The sequence below is a fragment of the Phalacrocorax carbo genome, chromosome Z (assembly GCF_963921805.1).
Source record: "Phalacrocorax carbo chromosome Z, bPhaCar2.1, whole genome shotgun sequence".
Lineage (NCBI taxonomy): Eukaryota > Metazoa > Chordata > Aves > Suliformes > Phalacrocoracidae > Phalacrocorax > Phalacrocorax carbo.
The window spans coordinates 83,768,160-83,792,786 of NC_087548.1; the positions used below are offsets into that span (position 1 = coordinate 83,768,160).

Consider the following 24,627-nt stretch of genomic DNA (forward strand, 5'->3'; position numbering starts at 1 on the left):
AAAAAATTCATCACTCTTTGTTTCAGTAGATGATATGTGTTATGCACCATCAAAAGACTGGAGGTCAGAAGACTTTAAACTGAAGACCTAAAACTGTAGCAATTTATCAAGGACAGAGGGAGCACACATGAGTTTCTGAGAATTTTAAGAACAAAAACAATTCTTAGAAGTACAAGAAATAATAAGATTGATTTCTTTTCAAATAGGAAATGTTTGGGGCTTTTTTTTTTTTAATAGGGCTGGAAAATGGCTTGTCAAAAGAATGGAAATAAATTGATAGAAGTATTCAAAGATCATGGTATAAGGAACATAGTGTCTGCAAAGGAACTCAATCTGATCTATCAATGAAGTAAGCAACAAATTGACAACATCTATACTTCTAAAAGCGTCAGAGCAACTGCTGTAAAATAAATTGAAGCATGGTCTTAATACCTCAGAATGTTAATTTTCTAACAGAAATGTTTACCAATAATGAAGACACCACGAAAACTATGAAAGCTTCATTACACAAACCTTGTCCCAGTCCCACTACCTTTTCTGGCGAAGAAGTAATAGAGAAAAAGCCTTCCGATTGTCCGTCAGCCATTTTGTTTGAGAGTCAGACCTTTGCCAGCTGACTGTCACTGAACCTTTCCTGCTCAGAAAATTATAGCCTGAAGGTGGTTAACTCAGCGGTTGGTATCAAACCATTCTGCTGCGGGCATGATGTTGGAGAATAACTTGAGAATATCTGAATGTCATATATCACCTTGTTCTATGACAATTTTGGGTGGACGTTTAGAAAGACAGAGGTCAATGATCTCTTTATGACACAGAGAGAACAACTGTCCAGGGAATTGCTGCTGTATCTGTCACCTACAGTCATTCCTTGAGACATTGTTAGGCTGTCTGCAGGTATTGGCAAAAGTGAGTAGAACTGTTCTCTGTAAGCCTAATACATGCAATTTTGAGAGTGTGTTTAATTTTTCAGTGTCTGATAGTAATTGTAATTATGCCTTTTCCTGGAGAGGTCTCACGTTTGGAATCCCATAAAATGCCATTCTGTTTTTGCTGATCTTCAAGGCACACATGGAAATTTTTAGGAGGTTATTAGAAAGAGGAGAGAGAGATATTTGCTGTGGGCACTGGCTATTTATATTTGGAAGACATATGATCATGTGCCTTTGGCTTGTCTTTGCTTAATGTAGGTTGATGCTTCAACTAACGTTGAGTAGAGTTGGGGCTGTATCTAAAAAAATGAGCCTGGCTTTAGCCTGAGTCATAAGTGTGATTTATTCTGAAAAGGGAGCTTCTGCTTGTTTTCTCTGAAACCACATTTGGGCGTTGTGGAAGGAGAGAGCTGGTGAACACGTTTCAGCTTGTGGCTATAATATAAAACAACTAGAAAAATGACACTTGCAGCAAGCATCAATTCACTTAATGGACAGAGTATATGCTTATCAGATGTTCTGTGATCATCATGAAAGCCCCTTGGTCTCTGGATGAGTTTAAGGTGCTGACTATGACCTAATGAAAGTCATAAATAACCTGTGCCTGGCCTACTGGAGAGCTACCTTTCCCTCTGTGACTTGCAGTTGCTTCAGCGCAGCAGAGGCATGCTGGAGAAGAATCTCTTTTCCCAGGAAAAAAAAAATTCAGAGGAACGTCTACCAGGATAGCTTGATTTCTGTACCCAGGGCCATCAGAGCGCCTGATGACCAGCATGCAAAGAGCCAACATAGCACCACAGATCTTTAATACTGTATTTCTGTATTAAGGGAAAGTCAGCTCACATTTGAAATTATGGCTTATTTCTTTTGAAACAAAAATGCCTGTAAGGTCACCGCCACATCCTTCTTCTCCAAATTAATGTATTTACTATTCAAATATGGTTCTTTTTGATTGCTAAAATACTGAAAATACTGTATCAAAATTTCTTACACAACAAACTGTTTCTCCACTGAGCTATGCAAGAGAACACCCAACTGTCCATGCATTCACTTTGAGTGAATACACTAGTAAGTATACTAAATGCTGTTTCTACAGCATGATCTGTCAATCCATATGAAACAATAAATAAAGCAATGTTGAAAATATGAGAGAAATGAAAGATAAATTTACTTTTTAAGAGGAGCTACTACTTAACATTTTTAAAGATTTCTTTTGTACTTGAGAGACAATAAGAAAGCCTTTGATTTTCTATATACCATTTACAGAGATTTAACTATATATCACATAAATGCTTTCAGTTTTTATCCAAATGTGCTGTTAAATTACCCATGTAATTATCCCAAGAGAAATCATTATACTTTTTTATTGTTAATTTCATTAACACTTTAGTGGGAAGAGTTTGGTTGTATTTAAATTCAGCTGTCACAGTCTTTATTAGTACAATTAAAGGGATCATTTCTGTATTATTCTAGAGGGTGGTTTTTTTTGTGGGGGTGTTCAATTACTGAGTTAACGCAACAACAGAAAGTTAATAGGCAAAAATATAGGCAATCAGCTATGGTCAAACTTGAAACAAAATACAATTTGCCCTGATCCCAATAGTAAAATCTGTTTTAAAATACTCTGCCATTAAAATGAAATTACAACAGTTCTTTCTAAAATGGGTGACATGACATGACAGCTGTATATACTTTAACAAGCCCTCCAATAACAAGCAGTAGCACTACATCGAGTAATCAGATAAAAATCTGTTACAGATATATCTTGAAGACAGGTATATTCAAATATCTGCTTACAAAGCCTCGTAAAGGCAAAGCAGATATCACTTTTGATATACCACTATTATAATACCTTATTACTTCATCAATAAATGCAGCACCATTGCTTCTTTGCCTTTTGCATGCATTAGTGCTGCTGAGCCAGCAGGCATTATACTTACATGGGGTTCCATTGATTTAAATTGAATAAGACCAAAATAACTTTGCAACTGGCAATCCGGGCATAAAAAAAGTGGAGAATACGGACTGCAAATTAAAATTAATTTCTAAATATGAAGTTCAAAACTAAGACAGATGTGCTAAAGAGGGTAACAGAAGATCAGACTACTTCTATAAGGAAATTCCTCATCCCAGATGAAGGTGGGACACTGCTCTCATCTGCCTCAGATTTTAAAGAATTTTTATTAACTTGAGCACCCATATTTGGAAAAAAATGAGAATTAGGGAGACCAAGGAATTAGCAAATGTAAAAATCCAAGTGAATTCATTCAATCTTCTTTGACAGAGTGAAATTAATTTTTATCTACAGGGAGTTTATCAATTTAAGGATAATCTGGGGGAAAAAATTAATGGGAAGGTATAAGACCTCTGACTAGACTCTCCTTCATTCCAGGGGATCCACAGAATTTAAGAAAGAATGATGTGGAAAATTGTATGGAGATTTCATTCTTTGGCTTCTTATTATGGGTTTTTCCCATCAGTGCAGGTGAAAAATCCAGTGCAGGTAGATTAAATAATAAAACCTTATAAATCATTTCACTTTAAACGTTTTATGACTTTCGGTCTACATTGCAGCACTACAGCATAGCTGAATCTTTGTTCCAGATAATTTTTGTATTAGAGGAAAGGACTGGAAAATCATAAAGAAAATGGCCATTCATTTATATGCAGAAAATCCCTATATTAATACTTTCTGTTAAAGCTTTTGTGCACATTTTACAGGTACACAATTGTACAATATTAAAACTCTTTACTGTGTTCCCATTTAAATGAACTTGTTATTGTATTAAAAGGAGCAAAAGATGAAAACAGTACCAGGTTTTTCTTTTGTTGTTTTTTTTTTTTAAACTGATAGTACTCCTTGGAAAAAAAAACCCAAATATTTTGTTTGTTTGTTTGTTTTTTAAAAAAGGAAAACATTCCAGGGTTGTGTTTTTCAACTAAAATGGAAAGACAAAAGTTTAAGAATGTTTATAGATGTGCCTAGTTTAACAGTTTTATGTGTTGGATGTGACTTTCACAGTCTGTTGGCAGTTTGCAGGCAAGCCATCACACCTGTGACTTGGTTGTTGATTAATGAGTCTTTCAATTCATCGCTACCATCTGAAGAAGGGCCGTGGCCTTTCTAAGCTTCACTGGTTTATTCGCCTTCAACTGTAGTCCTACCAAGGTATCTTCCATAAAGAAAATCACACCTGGATAAGGCTAATGAAAACCTCAATATGTCATTTTCTAGACAAGTCAAAAAGCATGTAAAACTAGACAAAAGATGTATTCAAGCAACATGAATGCAGTTTTGTCATAACCTGTCAATCTAAAGACTAACATAAAAAAGCTTTCTTCAATGACATTTTCCAGTGTCAACTATTAGAATGACAATTCTGAATTCCCTCTTTGCTACATGATGCAGGATGCATAATGGTTTCCCACTCTTCACAAAGACTAAATTTTGTTGTTAGATCCCAGAAAGAAGTTTACAGGGGGAAAAATCAACAAACAGCTTTTTCCAGGCCGTATTATCAGTCAGCATCAGAAACCTCCAAACCACTGTGTCCATGTAGTTTTAAGCTGCCTGCTCACATCACAGAACCTATTAAGAGCACACGCGAAACTGCCCAACTCTGCTCTATCTTCAAAATTGTATCAGGATTACAAAACTTTCAAGGGCGTTTTGACTTTGACAGCTGGGCCTGGGGAAGAGGCCATAAGATTCTTGGGACTTATCATCCTGTCTGAAACAATTAGCTGTTGAGTCAGGGTAAGCCAGGCAGGACAGAGGAAGTTCATCCAGGAAAGGCATGTGGGAATGCCAATAACCTGGGGGAAAGCTGTAGCTCTGAGAGAGAGCGATTACAGCTTTGAAGGTCTGTAATCTCCACAGTAGCAGCCACCCATCCTTACCACTTGCTTTGTGGTAGCAACAGCAAATGTTCTGAGGTCAGGAGAAAGCACATAGTTGTTCCTCATCTCCTTTGGAGGAAAACTCATGGGCCTACCACCTCCTAAGAAGACCACAAGGTAATTCAAATTAGCTAGGCAGTTAAGTATAAATCTGAGCCACCTCCCCTTTGTTGCCACCTAGGACTGTGCACATCAACAGTTCCTGCACATCAAACACTGTATGGTAGCTTTTGTAGATTAAAATTTACTCAACCAGCTAGGTTCTACCCTTGGCTTTGCTACAGACTATTTCTGCAATAGAGAAGAAACCTTAAAGGTTTCTTAAAGGACCTTAAAGGTCCTTAAAGGACCAGATTTTCTATCTGTTAACTTTAGTATTAATACTTCCCGCCTCTACCTTGCAGGGTATTCGCATGCCTCAACTCATTTCAGCTTGCAAAGAAATTAAGATTCCTGTATGGAAATTGAATTACTCTGCATTTCTTGCGCTTTGCTGAAAATCCATTATCTAAAAGAAGGAGAAGGAAGAAACAATGGGTTGGTGGGCAAAACAGACTTAGCTTGTTGGCTTGTTTCTTGTAGTGTCTTCCTTTGTAGGTGTAGCAAGAAAGCCTATAGGTGAGATGAGTAGCTAAGCCAGCGTGTACATTAGGGTAGTCAGTACTCTGCATGCGTTAATACATATTTAGAGCTTTTGTACACACTCATGATCGCTATGTATCTATTAAGAATGAAAACTTGGATCAGAAAGGCTCAGAAAAAGGAAGAAGAAAAGAACAGATAAGAAGACAAACATCATTATCTCCACTTAAGAATCCTCAGTGAGCAACAGGATGTGAGACAGAGTTGAAAGGAAGGCAAATTATTTGCAGACGAAAGGAAGTATCAGTTTTTAAGGAAAGTCAGCCAGGTCATGGAATGCCAATCACCAGGTTAATTAGACAATGACATAAAATGTCAAAGTGTCACACTTCCAAATAATGCTTCATGGTTGCAGTATAGAAAAATATCTAGTTACAATGAAAAGCTACATACGTTTAAAGAAACCAGTGAAACGTGAATTCTAACAATAAATGCATATATGCATTATTAACACTAATACATTGTGTTTACTTAGCATTTTTTTTCATCAAAATATATCAAAGGGCATAAAAATGTGGACAAATGTTTCCTAATTTTATATGGGGAAACATTATGAGAAGAATGGGGTTTAGCTCACAGGCCTGTGCTCTAGCCAATAAGCTATGCTTAACACACTTTTGAATGCCAATACTGTTTTTTAAAAAATGTTTTCTAGATTGAGCAATAGAAATAGCACCATATTAGAATGAAACCTTATTTAAGCAATTTTATAGTTACTTCAAAGAGAGCTGATAAGTACATACTTCCATACCCTATGTACCCTATGTACCTCATCATAAAGGACTTCCAAGTATTAAAAAGGAGCTCATGTTAACTAAGGTTAACTGGGATATGGCAGCCCCTTCCCTTTTAGCATCTTTTGCTGGGGAATGTTGTTTTATTCATAGGATTCATCAACACGTCTACAGGAGAGAGAGACTGCTAACAACCAGAAAAGTCTAAAGTGTACTGCATATGGAAAGTCTCACCTTTAGCCTCACTTACGTGTGACATTCATGCTATAACTGTATACATAATAGTGGCTGGAGTGGGATTCAAGCAGTATGTAATACAGGGAACTGTCTTCCCTCTTGCTTACTGATCTCCATGCTGCCACCAGTGCTTTAAAACTGCCAGGCAGGGAACTAAGCCTACTTCTGACAGATCCTTTCAGGTCAGAGCACAGTTTCATTAGCTATGTCAGCAGAGGATAAGCAGGTGGAGGATAATCCCTATGTTGACAGATGTGACATATACCTTGTTATTGACCAACTCATTTATGGAAAAGGGTCCTTGCTTATCCAGAAAGGTCAAAGTCAGATTTTCCTCAAAATCCCAGTGGCTTTTCTTTGGTACATCCAGCAGTAGAGTCTAAACCTGACTCTGTGATCAACCAAGAGATATGCAATAATGGGTTAATACCTTTCACCTGGTTCTTCTGATACAGGAACAATGGGATACAGTCTTTCACAGCCTCCCATGCCTTTTAGAACGCCTGTTCTCACATGCATTATAAGGGCATCCATTATAGTCTTACCAAGCAGGTGGTGATTACTGCAGTATTAATAGCTTCCCAGTTCTTCACCAACACATCATTAATAGTTGACTTGTAGCCGTAACAGCAACATGGATTTCCAATACCCAGCAATTTGGATACAAAAGGTCTAGGAGCACCTGCAGTTTAGAAGAAGGACTGACACATCCAGAAGTACACCAGACGTAACACCGGCATCCTCTGCCATTCAGATATGGTCTCTGTCTTGGCACTGTGCCAGTGACTGCTCTTCCACCATTTGTTTCTCCTCTGAGGAAAATTGTAAAAGAACTTCCTACCTTTTCAAATCCTTCGTATTTTCACTCATTACTCAGATTTGGGCTTTTGTAGAGTTGCATAAAAAAACCTCTCACAGACAACAAAGTACATGCAGTTTGCTGACATTCTTTTCAATTTCAGAACTACATAATACATTTTACCATGTGTTGATAAACTGGATTTTAAAAAGAGCATTTTCTGGATATCTAGATAATCAACAACACAATGAATATAAACATTTTCTATAAATAGTTCACCATATGGCTACCATTATCAACAGATGGCGTCTGTGTATCCACTGGAATATACAAAAGCTATGCAGATTTTGCCCTGCAATCATTCAAAATTCTAAACAAGAATTTTTAACTTAATTTCAGTTTTATTAAGCGGAATCAATGGCAAAATGTGTAATTCTGTCACCTAACTCTTGTATGGGGAACAAATGCCACAACTACATTAACAAATTTATTTGCAAAAGGCAAGTAGACAGCCCTCACCCGATACAGTCAAAAGGATTTAAAAAAAAAAGAGGTACCAGGTACAAGACCAGCTTCCACAGCATAAAGAGATCTTAATCTTAGGGCAGCATGCTGCTGCCAAGGATAATTTTTGCCTTCCTAAAAAGCAGTTTCACTTGCAAATGTAGGTTGTCAGATGGAATGCCGTCTGGACTACGTTAGGAAAAATTCCAGAGTCCGAAGAACGTGAGACTTCATGTGTATTTTACAGAAAACATTACTAGAAAGCCTACATATTTTATCCAGTTTTAGTAGAAAACAAACTTACTATTTTTTTATAGTTTCCTTAAAGCCAATACATAAATAATTCCAGGTTTTCTGCTCTGCTTTGAGAAGCTGCTGGGTAATTGAGAATATTTATCAAAGGAACACATGACTGGAAGTAAACCACTTGGTCTACCCTGGTTCAACTTAAAACTACTTAAACTCATATCACTGTGCAAACACTTTCTGGAACTCTTCTTGAGCTACACTGGCTTATCTCTTGGAAATCATCATCCAATTTCCAGTCCAGACCTTTTTCATGGTAGTTCTTATCCACTTGAACAAATACTGGCTACAACTTGTATAATTTTTCTGACCTGGTACTGTTTCTCACCTGATGCATTTATGGTAAACCAACATTTCCCCCCCTCAGTTATTAAGTTGTTATGGTTCCTATTCTTAAGATCTTGTACCTGACCGTCATTGGCTTTGGCAGTCATGAGTTCTCTGTTCCTGCAGCTCCCGGAGTGCTCCTGCTCGCACACGATCCCCCACATCATTCCAACCAAATCACTACTTATTGCCCTGCACTGGCACCAGTGCTCCATGAAACTCCTCTGAGTACAAAGGAGGGAATCCTGACCTCAGAACAGCAAATTACTGCAATACTGGAGAATGGCTTCACGTGTTACAAAAGTGGCTGGGCTGTTTCTCATAATTACAGCGAGTGGAATGTAGTTATTCTTTATAGTAATGCATTTGATGCACCCAGAAGTCCTGTAGAACTGCAGAAGGGAGGTCACATCTCAAAACCCAGCAAAATATTAATAAAATGGTGTACAAGCTGCTGAGATACTTCTCTGAAAAGAAATGATCAGAAAGTATTTAACTAATACAAGAACAGTAATGTATAGTACCGTGTTTTGGGTTTGTGCCTCAGTGTTGGAAACACACCAGCTTTTTGGCCACTGCTGAGCAGTGCTTGCACAGTGCCAGGGCCTTTTCTTTTCCCCGCTCTCCCCACAGCAAGGGGGCTGGTGTGTGCAAGAAGCTGGGAGGGGGCACAGCTGGACCCCACCTGACCCAAGGGATATCCCATGCCATATAAACGTCGCGCTCAGCAATAACAGCTGGGGAAAGGGGGAGGAAGGGGGATGTTTGGGGTGATGGAGTTTGCCTTCCCAAGTGACCACTATGTCACCAACTTGTTGGGGTGGTGAAACCCTGGCCCAGGTTGCCCAGAGAGGTGGTTGATGCCCCATCCCTGGACACATCCCAGGCCAGGCTGGACGGGGCTCTGAGCAACCTGATCTGGTTGCAGATGTCCCTGCTCACTGCAGGGGGTTGGACTAGATGGCCTCTAAAGGTCCTTCCAACCCAAACCATTCTGCGATTCATTCCATGATTCTATGTGTGATGAAGCCCTGCTTTCCAAGAAGCGGCTGGACGTGTGCCTTCTAACGGGAAGCAGTGAATGAATTCCTTATTTTGCTTTGCTTGCGTGTGCTGCTTTGCTTCACTTATTAAACTGTCTTTATCCGAACCCATGAGTTTTCTCACCTTTGCTCTTCCAGTTCTCCCTCCCATCCCGTTGCAGGGGGAGTGAGCAACCAGCTGTATGGACACTTAGCGGCTGGCCGGGGTCAACTCACACAGTCACTAAAGTGTTTTCAAATGTGATAATATGCACAGAGCCAGGGGCCAGACAGTTAAGAAGAAGAGATCATAGTTAATACTATAAGCTGCAGAAACAGTTTCAACATGCTGATTTAGCTAGACAACAACAATTTTTCCTTTATGAGCAGGACAGGGATTAAAAGTTGAGTACACATGAATTAAACAACAACTAAAAGCATGTGGTCTTCTTGTCTAAATATATGTATTAGAGGTAAGGAACTCCCACCTGGTCTTGGAATATCTAAGGATGTACAAGTGAGTGCTAAGATTCGAAAGAGCAGCAGGTATCTGTGTAAGTATGCAGGACATTTTTTAAAACTTGGGTAAATCAAGTACCATAAATTAGCTGAATATTAATGGGTTTATTATTAAAAGATATTATTTCAAGTATAATTGAAAAGTATGTTTTGACTTTTATTCTTGCAGCTCAAACTAGATGTAAAAAAAACAATCAGAGGTAAAACTAGAAAGGAAAGGAATCCATCTATATATTCCCTTTCTTCCTGCAAGGAAAACTTCTTTACAGTTTCTAAAGGTATGAACTGTAAATACAGATAAACATTAAGTTTTCTACGTTACTGCTTACTGCTCAACTTTTCCTGAAAGCGTTTTATATTCAATAACCTTGAAATAAAATATCATTAACCATCCACTCCTTTAATTTTAAAAATTTCCTAAACACCTTTACTTTGAGGATCATCGGAATAGGTGGATTGGATTTACACACTCATGTGGAGCCAACAATGAGTAGTACACAACAATTCATTCCCTTTTTAACCAGTCCTAAAAGCCTTTTACTTTCCCCTAACCACCAACCAATTAATTTGCCTACCACTTGCTGGCTCTGGGACAATGCTCCCATAACTCTCTCCCACCTAACTCAGTCATTAACTAGGTTAGGGGAGCATTTCCCTTGTAAATGAGTCCCCTAAGCATTTTTACTTTTTTCCACCAAAGAGAGAGCAGAGCATACTTATTTTACTTCACATGCAACAGACAGTATTTCTCTTTAAATAGAAGAAAAAGGAAATAGACCCCAATATCACTGTGAACAGGTAAAAATATCTTTGTGGGCACAGAAGTGACTGATAAGGCAAAACTTTAGCATGTGTCAAAGAAAGGAGTAATTAAAGTATTACAACATTCCACAAACTGTTGGTTCTGATGCTTTTCAAGAGGTGCCCTTAGTTTTGTTTAACTCCTCTCAGGAGGCAAATAGCAGAAACAGAATGGATCCATCATACACAGGAGGTCAAAATAATCACACACCAATTCAGCTTGAACCTTAACTCCTGACCACAGCGAAGGCTGAGATTTATGCAATTTTAGGAAGGAGCATGAAGAACCACCTAGAGATAGGGCCCACTTGAATCGTTTCAACCTTACCTGAGTAGCCATGAGCCCAGCTAGAATTAGCCTAGCCAGTTGGAAAACATGAGCAGACGGACTTTAGGTATGCTAAAAATTAAGTCACGTAGAGACAAGCCATGTTGGAGATGCTGGTTGCTATGGCAGATACTGGATTAGCAATTCTACTTAATGATCACATGGGTTTAAATGATCTGTTGGTCTGTAGAGTGTTTTAAATAATAAATCCATAGACTAATCAGTAATGGCTTGCATAATGTCACTTCTAGATGAGAATTTCCATATCATGTAGAAGGGCAATGGATGGAGACGTTTCAAATTAGGAAGGATGACAACAATTAGGGCACTTATTAAATTAAAAAAAAAAAGATGCAACAATAGATGATATGACAAAGGCACGAAATACAGAGAAGGACAGAGAAGACACATACGCGACTTCTTTCTAAACTCTATAAAGAGATCAAAAGAAAAATGAAATGTGTTTCAAGATATCAGAGAAGATGAAATGTCCACAGAAAATGTTCCCTCTGCAAATCACAGCAGTCCTCTCTGCTCCCTTTGGCTCATACTGATGACATCAACATGAAGGGAAGTTCAAGAACCAGCTTGAGTCTAAGACTTTCTATTAGAACCTCTTTTAAAAGGGCAAACTACTCCATTTTTAATGAAGGACAAGTGTTAGCAATCAGCAGGAGAACTATCAAAGAAAAAAAATTAGTACTGAATTGTCTCTGCCATTTAACATAAAAATGACACTACTGGTACAGACCAGAAAGCCTCTGAAGTCCTGTATTCTGCCTGGTAGTGGGTAACAGAGGACATCACAAGGAGAATTGAATGGCACATATTTGCCAGCATCATTTTTTGTGCAATTGCATTAAAATTTTGGCAAATAACAATTTGGATGGGGAAAGAATTAATCATAGCACAATTAAGAAAGAACACTAGAAACAGACTGTGCAAATACTCTATATATAAAATGAAGGAAGAATTAAATGTTTAAGACTAACTTCTAGTGATAAATTGAGAAAATGGCATAAAACTATTTTTGACATGTGAATTCACACACTTTTGAAATTGTCACTCTAGCTTCTAAATAGAGAAAAATTTCAGTTTAAAAGATGAATGATATGACCATATTAGATATCACCAGGAGGATTCAGAATTAAGAAGAGAATGTTAAACTTCTTAATTTGCAATATGTATGTTTTCCAGTTTTCACAAGTATATAAAATAACAATTTTTCCCACCTATGATTTTCTGAATTTAAGAAATTGCTAGTTCTGATTTTAACAAGTATCAATGCTGCGTTAAAATATCTGCTTATCAATTAAGCAGTTAAATTTTACAAGTAAAAAAGTGTTAAAATATTAAAATAAGTTCTGTTAGTTAAAAACTATTAAGGAAATGCTTTCTTTTTTCTAGCTACACTTGTCATGGACCTAACTGAATTTAAGATTCATTGCAGCTTGAGTAAACATCCCCTAAGTTCTGTGCTACACAGCTGAAATCTCCCTGAGCAGTATAGGTTTGCAAAAGTTACTTAATTCTTTTTAAAGCACTATTTAAGGGCAATATCAACATATATTCAGGACTCTGACAGAAAGAACCTACCATGTTCCTCAAAATAGGAACTGAAAACCATCTTTGTATGGATCAAATACACTATACAATAAGTAACTCCATTTTAAAATTGCATATCTAAAAATAAATGTATATTTTATACATTTCCTCGATAAAATCTTTGTGTATCGACTATTATAAAGGACAACAGGAAAGTGCAATTATTTGCCAAAATCCCATTACCTGTGTGCCAGCAGCACCCTGAAGGTCATCTGATTCAGTCCCAAATAACTTGGCAGCAAGTTTGACCAATCCCAGTTCCATTCAGTAATGGTTGACTGTTGATACATGGCAAGAAGCTATTGTTAGTTATTAATCAGTGTTAATATGATCAGTAAATTAAAGCTCCAGCTGTGATATACTAACCAAGAAGGAGGGGGGTCTAGAACAAGGACTTAGACAGATGATATCAATCATGTCCACAGAAAAAGGTTTTTATCCCAATAAGACCGCAATTAATTTATAAATCCATTTGGGGATGTAGCCATTATTTATAAAAAGATAAATCAATTTTTTGAACCGTTATTCTTCCAACTGTTAATGGCATTCTGCCCAACCACTTTGTCTGAGAGCTTGACTCTTTGTTTGAAAAGCAAAATAATTGGCAACTTTTTATGTAACAGCAATTTACATTTTCTGTTGTCAGCAAAAAGTTTTTCACGAAAAACTTGGTATAGCTGGAATTCAAGATGTAACCTGTATTGTAATTAGAGTGATGGTTTACTCGTCTATTGTTTTGTAAGGCACTCCAGTCACCAGATGGTTATTATAAACAGCAGTAAGTTGAGACAATATGAACAAATATAACGCCATATTGCTTATTTGGTAAATAAAAGCATTCTGCAATAATGGTGTGCGGACTAAAGACCACACAGAACATTCTTATGTTTACAAAACAGTAACTCCTGTGGCATAATATCAATTTTCATTGTCAGTAATGGTCAAGTAGTGACTACAATTCAACATTCTTGGGAGTAAATAATCAAAAAGTTATTGTTGTAACACTAAAATAGCATTGCATACTTTAAAAAAAAAAGCAGTAAGTCAAAACAATGGAAATAAACCTAAATAAGAATTGTAAAGTATATCTTGCAGTGCACCTTTTTCTTCTTATAGACAGCACTTGGTTCCCTGGGAGAGCAGAATCGGTGCAATCCCTCCCCTTCTTTCCACCTTTTTTTTAATTCTCTTCCTCCTTTTAATTTAATTTTCTCCCTAGCCCTCATCTTTGGCATGCACTTAAAAGTAATGTAGAAAAATAAAGGTGAAATACAGAGTAAGAAAGGGAGACAAGGGTAGCTAAAGAAAGAATAATGTAGTGTGAAAGTGGAAAGTGAATGAAGAAATAACAGTGAACATCTGATAAACGAGAAATAAAGGAAAGAGTCAACTGAGAAGAGTGGGAGCAGAAGAACACAGGAGAGAAAACAGGTAACTGTTCTATACACTGAATTAAAAATAGATAAATAAATATGGAGTAAGAACTCGTAAAATCAAGAGGGATAAAAAGGAGAAGCTAAACAGCCAGTAGCAATAGTCATAAAAACAAATAGGAAAATTAGTAAGTACACCAGACAAAAATTCAGTCCACCAGACTGACCAGTTCTGTGAAAAAAGAAAGGATGAGTTTGAAAAAAGTCAATTCAGGAAAGGAAAATAATGTCTTTGTAGCATTTTTCTTCATTGATGCTGTTGAGGAGTTGCATAGTGTAGGCTTAATCTTATCAGACAATAGAGGAGCAGCAGCACTGGCAGAGATTGAGGTGTCAGGACAAATTGATAAAATCAAGAGCAACAAGTTACTAGGACCAGATGGTGATTATTCAAGATTTTTACAGGAATGTAAGAATGAAGTGGCTGAATTGTTAACAGAAATGACACACTTCCTAGAATCAGCTACTGAACTCGTGGTTGGAAGGTAAGAAATTTACATATCATTAATAAAAATGATAGAGTCGGTCTCAAAATAGCAGTTCAGTGGCCTTTGTTTCAGGAGCAGTAAAATTCGTACAAATTATGATCGAGTATCTTGCAAAATTTGACACGATAGGGACAAATTAGCAAAACTTCAGAACAGAAAAGTCAACCACCCTAATATACTGCCATTTTTACAAATACCAACAAACAATACATGGAACGTTTACTACAAATTATCTTTCAGAAAGCTTTTGAAATAATTTATTTTGAGAAATCCTCTACTGAGGAAGCTAAAAGCATGTCTACACTGCGTGGTGTCGACATGCTCTTATGTTGTTATATATTATATAGCACAGTGTAACACAATCGTTCTCTGTTTAGAGCTGAACCAGCCCTCTGGACTCACAAGCAGTACTGCCATGCCTATTCCAACTGGCCCTTCTGAGAGAAAAGTTTTAAGAAGCAATACATAATTAATTCGTTGACAAAATACATTGTGAAACCAGTAACTTGTTGGGACTTAACTATTTTTGAAAGGGTAAAATGTTAGTTGATGTATTAAAAACATATCTAGTTACAATACATTTAAAGAAAATCAAGCAACTAATCATGGATTCTAAACTCCTAAGCTTTATGGCAGTTGCCAACCAGTAAGAAATGAATTTAAAAAGAATTAGATCCTTTGAGAGGAATAATTGTTCCTTGCCCTGGCATCTTCTACAGGCACTGGCAATAGTCTTCACAGGACACCAGCCACTGAGCTACACTGACCACTATTTTACAAATAGGCAGTCCCACATCACCACATAAATGTGCAATTCTACGGTAAAGGGAACTAAGTTATTTAATAATATTATTAAGCTCAGGAAATAAGTCTGTCACTGCCAACAACAGGGCTGGCACATGGTACTTTAAGAACTATGATCTACTCTATTTTTTCTTTTAATTTTAGGATACTTTTCTACATTCAGGTAATAGACTTCATGCCAAAAGTTTACAAAATCCAAAGCAATTTAATACGAACTATCCCTTGTCATCTGTTGATTAATAGAGCACTGCAAACCTGTCATGCAGCAGAATAATTCTGCCCTGAGTTGTCACTACTTGAAGGTCTTATTCTACCACACTATTAATGAATTGAGAATTGAGGCATGGTAAACTATTTTCTGCATTTTGAATTGGAGTAAGTGATTTTTTAGCCCCTTAAATTCTATCAATTTGATATATATATATAAAGAACCTAGTGGAAGAAAAGAAGAGATACCTTTAAAGCATATTCATCTGGAGTAAGAAACCTTGTGAAATTGGCATTAATCTCCTTTTTCAGGATATTAGCACTTTTATTGCAACATGATGACGATTAAGCATTCATTAAACAAGAAAGGAAAAAAGAACAAACCAAAAAACCAAAACAGATATACATTACAGCATTACCTGGTGAAATAGTCCAAAATGCTCAAAACTGGTAAAGGAGATTACATTATTTAAAAGCAGATTTGTCCTGAAAAGGGATGCCTTTCTACCACAAGTCAGTAATGTGAATTTCATGCCAATGTAATACCATTTCTTTTTAAATATTTGAAATTGAGGGATAGAATCAAAACTGTAGATCATGGATTACGAAGATTTGACAGACAATGGTGTAAGATTTTTTTAAGTGTCCGAGTGCTATCAGAAACTACACAGCATTTTGTGCTATGTGAATTGGTCATGCGGTGCTCTGGCAGAGATTTAAGCAACTAGATCTATCTTATTTAACAGTAAGTTAAGTAAGTAAATTATAATCCTTTGCATATCGCTAACATGGCTGAATGAAAAACAGTGAAGTGGATGCTTTCATTTTCCGGTGTTTTTTTCCCCTGCTTATTCTCACTGTTCTGCTAAATCTCTGTATTTCCAAAGCACCCTTTACTGTTCAACATTTCTGTGAAAGACTCATCAGGAAGATTCTAAATGTGCACTTGGAGTTTTGCCATGATTTTTCAAAGGACTAAGACTAGCCCTATGTACCATTACACAGATGTAATAAATGTCAATGCTACTAATGGGCTTTCCTTCACTATACTGAACTAACACAGGAAGTCTAAGTAAATGCAAATTGCTCTTACATGCAATAATTCTGATAAAAGAAAAGGACAATAATGGCTTTTTTAACATCATGCTATTGTAGATGGTGCCCTCATTAGATTCCTGAGTAATAATATTCCTTTGCACTTCATCAAATGTGAACACATGTAATTAATTCTGCTTTCATAATTTCAGTCTCTGTCATTATCATGATCGTAAGAAGATCGACAAGCAAAAATTATGCTATACCCAAGGTTTCAGATTTTCACAAACCTGATCGAACACTCTTGCACAAGATTGTCTGTAGACCTGGAAAGGGTTGAAGACAGGCTGCTCTTCTTTGCCCTTCAGTGCCAAAGGCAGGCACTGACTGGAGCTGACGCCATCTTCAGAAGAATTCTCACAAGACAGCTGCTGTTTCAGATATTCCTTTTAGAAGAAAAAACAACCACAAAACAGTATGTGCCACCTAGGTTTCTAACTGAAATTCTCCTAAACTTCAACCTTAACTTTGCAGTGTGCTTGACAGAAGTTCCATAAAGTAGAGAATAAGTACTCTCTTACAAAATAGAAACTTTTTTAAGAGTAACTCCATTTTACAACAGTTAATAACCTGCACATACATCCATCCAACTGAAGTAAATCAGAATAATCTAAGCTATTGTTTTGAAATTGTCATCAAATTATGTGCATCAGTTCTCATTTTATACATAGATATGTAATGTTAGGTATATGTGGGAGTGAAAAAAAATGTTTTCTATGGGCTGTTCTAATTTATGATGGCTATCATATGGCTTTTTTTACATGATAACGCGTACATGATTATTTAAAGTTATTTTTTGGATAGCATTAAATAGTTACTACCTGACTATAAATTAATGATTTGATAAACATGTTCAAACCCGTTTAAACACAGGAAATATTCTCCCACTCTTCAAAGATCCTTTTAATTGTTTAAGCATTTCAGAGACTAAATTTATGATTTACATGGCAATTTTAGAAACTATACTGTAACAGACGCATGATTATTTTGGCCACAATCTTTTCTGTTTTCACTTCTTAAACTACTATGTAAATAAATCATCATTGCATGCCAATAAAGTGTTTTGATTAAATAGAACCATTTTACGAAGAGCTGGATAATGAAACACTAAGAAATCTATTTGCTGGAAGGACTACTGTGATTAAACAGTTTATTGTTATTAAAATGAAGACCATAATGATAGGATTGCCATAACATTGAGCAAGTACGCAAGGTGAGTCTTCATTAAGATGGGTGAATGCAAACGCTCCTCTTACTTTGAAGTACTACTGAGATGATAAAAATTTTCAGACGCAGGTGAGGGAACTTTGTGCTCCTCAGTGGGTCTTTCTAAGGGTGTAATTTCATCACCAGTTTAAACTGACCAAACTGGGGTCTGGCCTGAAAGGCACGAGTTCCCTCCCAATCCACACAGACCGTAGCTGTTTCCCCGTTGCGTTGGCACTAGCATATGTTGTGAAATCAGGCAGAAAAAAGAAAGGTTTCAGCCAGATACGCAAGCCATGCAATTTCTCGTATTAGTACAAAGCGGGGCCTAGGACTGGGAAAGCACAAGGGCGAGAGAAAGAGCAGGACTGTCTCTCTCTGCTGGTTGCAGCTGACTGTCAGGACTGCTTCAGACAATCACAAAATCATCTAAGTGTATTAAAAAAAAAAGTTATAACTTTTTTGCACTGAGACAATAGCGTAATCCAGCTGTGAAAACACACCCTAAGTCTCTCACCTAATTTTTCTCAGCCTACAAAAATGTCAGGGTTTTCTTCCCATTCATTCATGACTTCATGCCATAACAAAGGTTTTAAAGTCGTGGTGAAGGGGGTTATTTAAAAGCTACTTCTACACATTTAACGATTTTTTGTAAAGCTACTGCCTTCCATGCACACATTTTCACCAAATCTGTAGGCAGCTCTAAAGCAACCCAGCCCTGTGGGTGTCACGGAGCCAGCAGAAGCAGGTTCTGTTGGGTTTTCCGTAGAGATACTGCAAATCGCTGTCCCTGCTTGCTAGGATTTGAACTTTCCAAGTGGTACACAGCTCACCTCCCAGTAAAGGTGCTTTTCTGTCTTTGGAAGAGCATGAATTTATGTTTTGACAAAGAGACTTATTCAACAGTGATAAATGAACTCTTTAGTATAGCACATATTGGTGACCCTCAAAGGGTCATGTTTCGAAAATGTGAAAATAAAGAGAAATGAAATCGTGTTTGTAAACATGTGTGCTATAGCCTCACTATCAATGACTGGGCATGAAACGAAGTAGACAGAATATTATTGAGCCTGTCTTCCCAGGAGAGTTGGTTTGTCTTTCGTAGCCATTAGTCAAAAATGCTTTTAAAAATGAGTATTCTTTTCAACAAACACATGAAGCATTGTAGGCTGTTTTGAATTCTACAGTATCTATTATAGATCTGTGTAACATTGTATCTGTATTTCCAAATACAGCTTCCAAGAATCTATATCCCTTTCCCCCGTTTTTCTAAGTAAAATTATCGAGAAAAACAATTTTCTGTCTCATCATTTTGTTCTCTATTCGCACACTATTATTAAGCAGTGTAGCATAAATATCTCCAAACTAATTTTAAGAACACGATCCCTTGATAGTCCAAGGAGTCTCCAAACAAAATGATGGACCTTAGAACAATCAAGTCTATTTCTTGGTAGTCGGGCACATCAGACAGAACAGGAGCTATGAAAAATAATATTGAAAAGTGCATTGTTATAATACCATGAGAAGCATTAAAATGTTTTATAATGGTTTCAAAGGCAATTTGAAGTAACATGGTTATGTCCTCCTGTGAGTCAAGCTGGTCGGGATTTTTTCCCTTTTTTTTTTTTTAAAAAAAACAAGACAGTTTTTTCCACTGAGAAATGTTCTATATTTAACAAAGCTCTTACTAGCTGCAGAAATTCAAGGAGACACCTGGGATGTGGAAAGTCAGGCTAAAGTCCCTCTTCCACCTAATTCTCTCAGCCTCTTACCTCCTATTGGAGCTGCTCTACTTTGTATAAATAACCAAATACTCATAGGAGTCAGATCTTGGATCAGGGTCTCCACAACCTGATATGGGCATTCTACCCCTTCAGCTAGAGTATGATTCTATTTTTGACCCTAGAAGCTACAGAATGGATTTTTACAACAATTTCTACAAGGTGAAACAAGTCCAACAGGGGAAAAGGACAAAGTTCCATGCTGGTAGCTAATGGTCTAGCAGTTTGGGGAGTTCATTTGGATGTGGGAGATGCAGATTTAATTCCCTGGTCTAAACCAGGCAGAATAAAGATTTGAGCCTGCGTATCCTGTCCCCTAGGTGACTGCCCTAACTACTGGGTTGTATGCTATTTTTGGAGGTCTTGCTCATCATCTTTTCCTCACTCTGTTATACGTAGAGTAATCCTGAATGTGCTCCAGGTGAAAAGGTTTTGTTTGAACTGTATTACAGTAATAATTTTCATTTCACTTCCTGAACCATTTAATTGTTTGAGATGAAATTTGAAAAGATTCTGTATTGTATTAATATTAGGTTGCCATCTCTACATACATGCTTACATTGCTTCTAAAGCTTCCAAATGCAGATGCACAAAGCTTGCTTTTAAGTCTATACTTAGGAACTAAACAGTTGATCTGATTTTCAGAAGCACAGTGCCAGTACTGTGAGCACTCTATTGCCTTCATACAGACAGAGATGCCTAATCGTTGGGGTTTTATTTTTTGCTATCCTATTTTTTAAAAAGAAAAATCTTGGCCTATGCTTATATTTGCATTATTTTGCATTTTATTATAAACACTTCTGTACACTTGTAATGGTCTTAACAGCACCTGCTTATGCATTCAAGGAATAGTAATTTAGTAATTACAGCTAATAAACAGAACTTTCTTAATTAAGCTGTGTAGATCTGTGTTATCATACAATTTAAACAAACCTGTGTTTATTTCAGTGCATAAAATCAGAATGCTTTTGGTAACTTGAGGCAATTTAGTACAGCCTCAGAAATGAGATAATTCTTTCACATTGCCCAAATTCCACGTGCAGCAAACAAATCTGAATTTGTTTACTGTAATTTTGAAAGCACTTTAACTGAACAGAGCTATCTAGATTAAGTAACATTTTCAGGTGGATTCATTTACTTCCTCAGTAGAGCCGTAGTGTGCGTTTGTTTTTAAATCGGGAGAATTGATTTATCATATTTAATTTTACTTCCTGTAACAGTCAATTTTTCAATAGCCTTGCTAATTTTTTGTTTAAATTTTATTTTACTGTGTTCAAACTCCTAAAATGTATCTATGGTCTACAATATGAATCTGAAGGCAGTTTATGAGCCATACTACTGTTTAAGTACATAAATAAAATCTACATTGTTTCCCATAAAGTAATCTTTTCTGTACAAATGCAGAAAAGCCTAAACTGAATGGATTCTATTACAATACAATATAAGATTTCATATTGACTTTAAGAAGCATTATCACCTCCTTGACTAACCCTTAGCTGCCAGCAGACGCTGCCTCAGGCCAGTACACACCTAATTGCTCGGTAAAAAGGCCGTTTCCCTACCTCATTGAGCCGGATGATGTGATAAATTTGCCTCAGGTACTCGCTGCCACCTGGTTTGTGGCAGATATCCAGGACCATCATGTTTATTTTCTGCTCAGTGAATCCAAGTGCAGTACCTCCTTCCTCTAACGTTGCACCTTCTACTGTGACTGAGGCACTAGAATATAGAAAAGACACAAATATTCTTAAGTTAAATTTCTAAAAAAAAAAAAATATTAATAAAAACTCACCTAAAATTACATGTTAAAATAACTTCCTAAGACTTGACTTGCACAAAACAAAGGTTGCTGTATATACATCTCCAAAGCCTTTATACAAACACATAATAAATGCTAAATAATGTTTTTTATTATAAAAAATTTAATTATTTTAATCTGAAAGATGAAAACATAAAACATTCTTTACTCTGAGGACGTACACAAAGCAAATATTTTTTTATTTTCTTTCCACTAGAGAAGTATCTTTGCTACTAGAAATGGCATTTGCATGCAATCTTTTGTACACTTTTCTTTGCCCGTCTCCGCACAGATTAAAGCCTAATTAACATGTCAGAAAGGTAGCCATTACTCTAAGTATAGGTTAGAAGTTTTAAACTGAAGTCTTTTTCTTCCCACTGGTATGGTGGCAACCATTTCAAACGTACCTGTTTGCCACTTGTTGCACTTTTTGCCCTGTACTGTTTCTTGTTTTCCTTAAAAACATTTGTGTGAAACTGCTACCAAAAAGTCTGACGGAGGGAGGCCCAGATGACTTGTAGGAAGCATTCCAAACTCTGACCGCTGTCAGACTCCTCTCTCTGCACGCAAACGTTAGCCACCAGCTCTGTACTTGCACAGTACTGTACGTTGATAAAGTATTACGAAATAAAGTACTAAAATTAATTCTTTTCGTTAAATATTAGAGCTGCAACAGAGATCTATGTTGGCACCTTGGCACAGATGTGTCAAGAACTTGAAAAACCAACAAGGATATATTATCTCCTCTACAGTCATTACTGGATTAATTTAAAATCTACCAAAGGAGGATTCTGAATTTAAAAAAAAAAAAGCAGCATTATTTTAATTTTTTAGAAGCAAAACCAAAAAACCCAAAAATACTTTGGTATGCTCAGTTGTAAGCTGCAGTTTACTGTTGAAAATGTGTCAAGATTATGAAGTTAGCTCTGCTGAAAGTTGCTGTTTGACCTGCAGGCTCCCTTAAATACTACACAGCTGCTGGACATTAAAGCTGATATTGCTTCCACATGCAGCTTCAGAACGTCCTACAGAGTAAATAGTTTCAGAATATAAACTATAATATTGTTCTTTTCTGAATGGAAGTGAGCGATACTCTGTTATTATGGTGTATTTTACAGAAAAGCTTCAAAGAAATTGATCTTCAGAATTAAAGCGCAGTTTAAGGTTGGTCTTTCGATGCCATGTACAGACACAACCTGAATTTCTTGTCAAACTTCTCAGCGACTGACATTGAAAAAGTTGAGGACCTCTGACAAAGGAGTGTATCGGTGTCAGCGCCCAAATTGTATCCTTTCCTGTCCGTCACTGTGCAGGTGAAGCAGATGATTGGATTCAGTCAGTGCTATGATTAATGAGTTCCTCTCTGGATTTGGGACTGCCTATCAATCATGTCATTAGGAAGAATGTGCCCTGAAAGAGGCAGACCTCAGCCAAGGAATAACTGCATTCATCTTAATCTGTATATGCACCCAGCCAGCCAAGTCAGGGTCACCATGATGAAAAACAATAATCTTCAACTCGACAAATTACTTTGCAAAGACAGACATTCCTTTTCTTCTTGGGACGTGTGTTCTTCAGAATCTAACGTGACTGTTTACAGCCCTGGTGCTACCGTAAAGTGAAGGTTATTTTAATGAATAGTAATGCTTTCAGGCAGTACACAAGACAGGCAATGCATACAACTGCCACTTTCAGAACCTCTCACTGAACTTATTTTTTTTTTAACTTTCCTAAAAACTTAAATCTGTATGCCACAATGGAAGAACCTATATAATATTTAGACTTTTTATGTAGCTAGCAGTCCTGATAACAATACCAGAACATACAATCAAGCAAGATTTTTGCTTGTAAAAACCCAGTGCACTTCAAAGATGTTTCCACAATGGTGTAAGTGAATGCCAAATAAATTTTTTAAATGTATGGGTTTTATTTTCTTCCATAAACTGTATCTATTAAAGGACTATAAACATTTGTAAATATGACTGTATATAAACGCATGTGCTGTTATCCACAAAATCCTTCAATTATGAAAATGTTATACAGAACATAATTTTACACCAACTTAGATTTTCAGATATAATAATTCCTACTTCAAAAAAAAACACATAAACATCACAAGTCTCCTCTTGAAAGATCTGCTTCTAGTTTAGCAATTATGTTACTGCTACTTAGTTTAACTGATATTTGAATTTCAGCTTTAATATATGAGTTTTCTAATAAATTTTATAATTTGCATTTATTAGATTTTATCTTTACATTGCATATCTCAGCTATTTATTAACTAGATTATTATTTTCCCAGAAATTGACTAATGATATTTAAATATACAATGGAAAAATAACATTTATGCTAGATTTCTATTGCAGAGATCCCACTGAATTATGGGGACTTGGTTTCATAACTGCATCACATAACTACTCACTCCGAGAGCAGATAACATGTTCTTCAGTTTGTTAAGCTTAAAATTTGGAGCCTGAGTCACAAACTAGTTCTCACTTTGGTTGACACTGTACACATACAGAAAACATTTTCTCACATTCATTTCCCACAGTCTGATACGTGATGGAGAATACAGCATTTTTGTGGTACATTAGAAATGAAAATAGTGTAGTATATTAATTTAAAATTTTCAGCTTCAGGAAGTGCAAGTACTGAAGTTTTGATTTTTAGAGGTGTTCCACAATATTCTCTTACTCTGCATTTGTAGTTTTTAGGAAACACCTATTGTCTCAGTGACATTAGAAACTGTATTATGGAACCATTCTGTTAAGTATCCATTTACACATTATCATTATGGGTTTTTTATTCTATGACTCTTTCAGTTACTGGCATCTGGCTTCAATCTTTTAATCATCGGATTAGAGGTTGTAAATTAGTATTAAATGGAAATGTAAAGATTAGAAAGGTCAATGTCAATGAGCCTTCGTGTGACACTATTACTGCTTAGTGCTACTCATGCTGAATGACTACTTGCAGAAACAGGATACTGTCCCTTAAAGCACGAAAGTCTGTTCACTGGTATCGGTGATTCCAACCTACAATCATCCTCTGTTTATATGGACAATTACTGTCAGGATAGCAACGACTGCAACCTGGAAGAACATTCATTAAAAAAAAGCAATCTTCCAGTAGTCAACAATTTAATTCAGTAAGTCATGTAAC

At 36.6% G+C, this 24,627-nt stretch overlaps 1 protein-coding gene across 4 annotated transcripts in view; it reads right to left on the reverse strand.

Moving 5' to 3' along the window:
• The window catches only part of KIAA0825 (KIAA0825 ortholog), a 244,451-nt gene that overhangs the window by 98,584 nt on the left and 121,240 nt on the right, over positions 1-24,627 (reverse strand). For all 4 annotated transcript variants that reach the window (XM_064439457.1, XM_064439456.1, XM_064439458.1 and 1 more), the window contains 3 exons: positions 21,230-21,386; positions 16,911-17,066; positions 12,837-12,931 (listed from right to left, as the gene is read on the reverse strand). In XM_064439457.1, the coding sequence (XP_064295527.1) occupies positions 12,837-12,931; positions 16,911-17,066; positions 21,230-21,386 (408 nt within the window). The remainder of the gene's footprint in view (positions 1-12,836; positions 12,932-16,910; positions 17,067-21,229; positions 21,387-24,627) is intronic.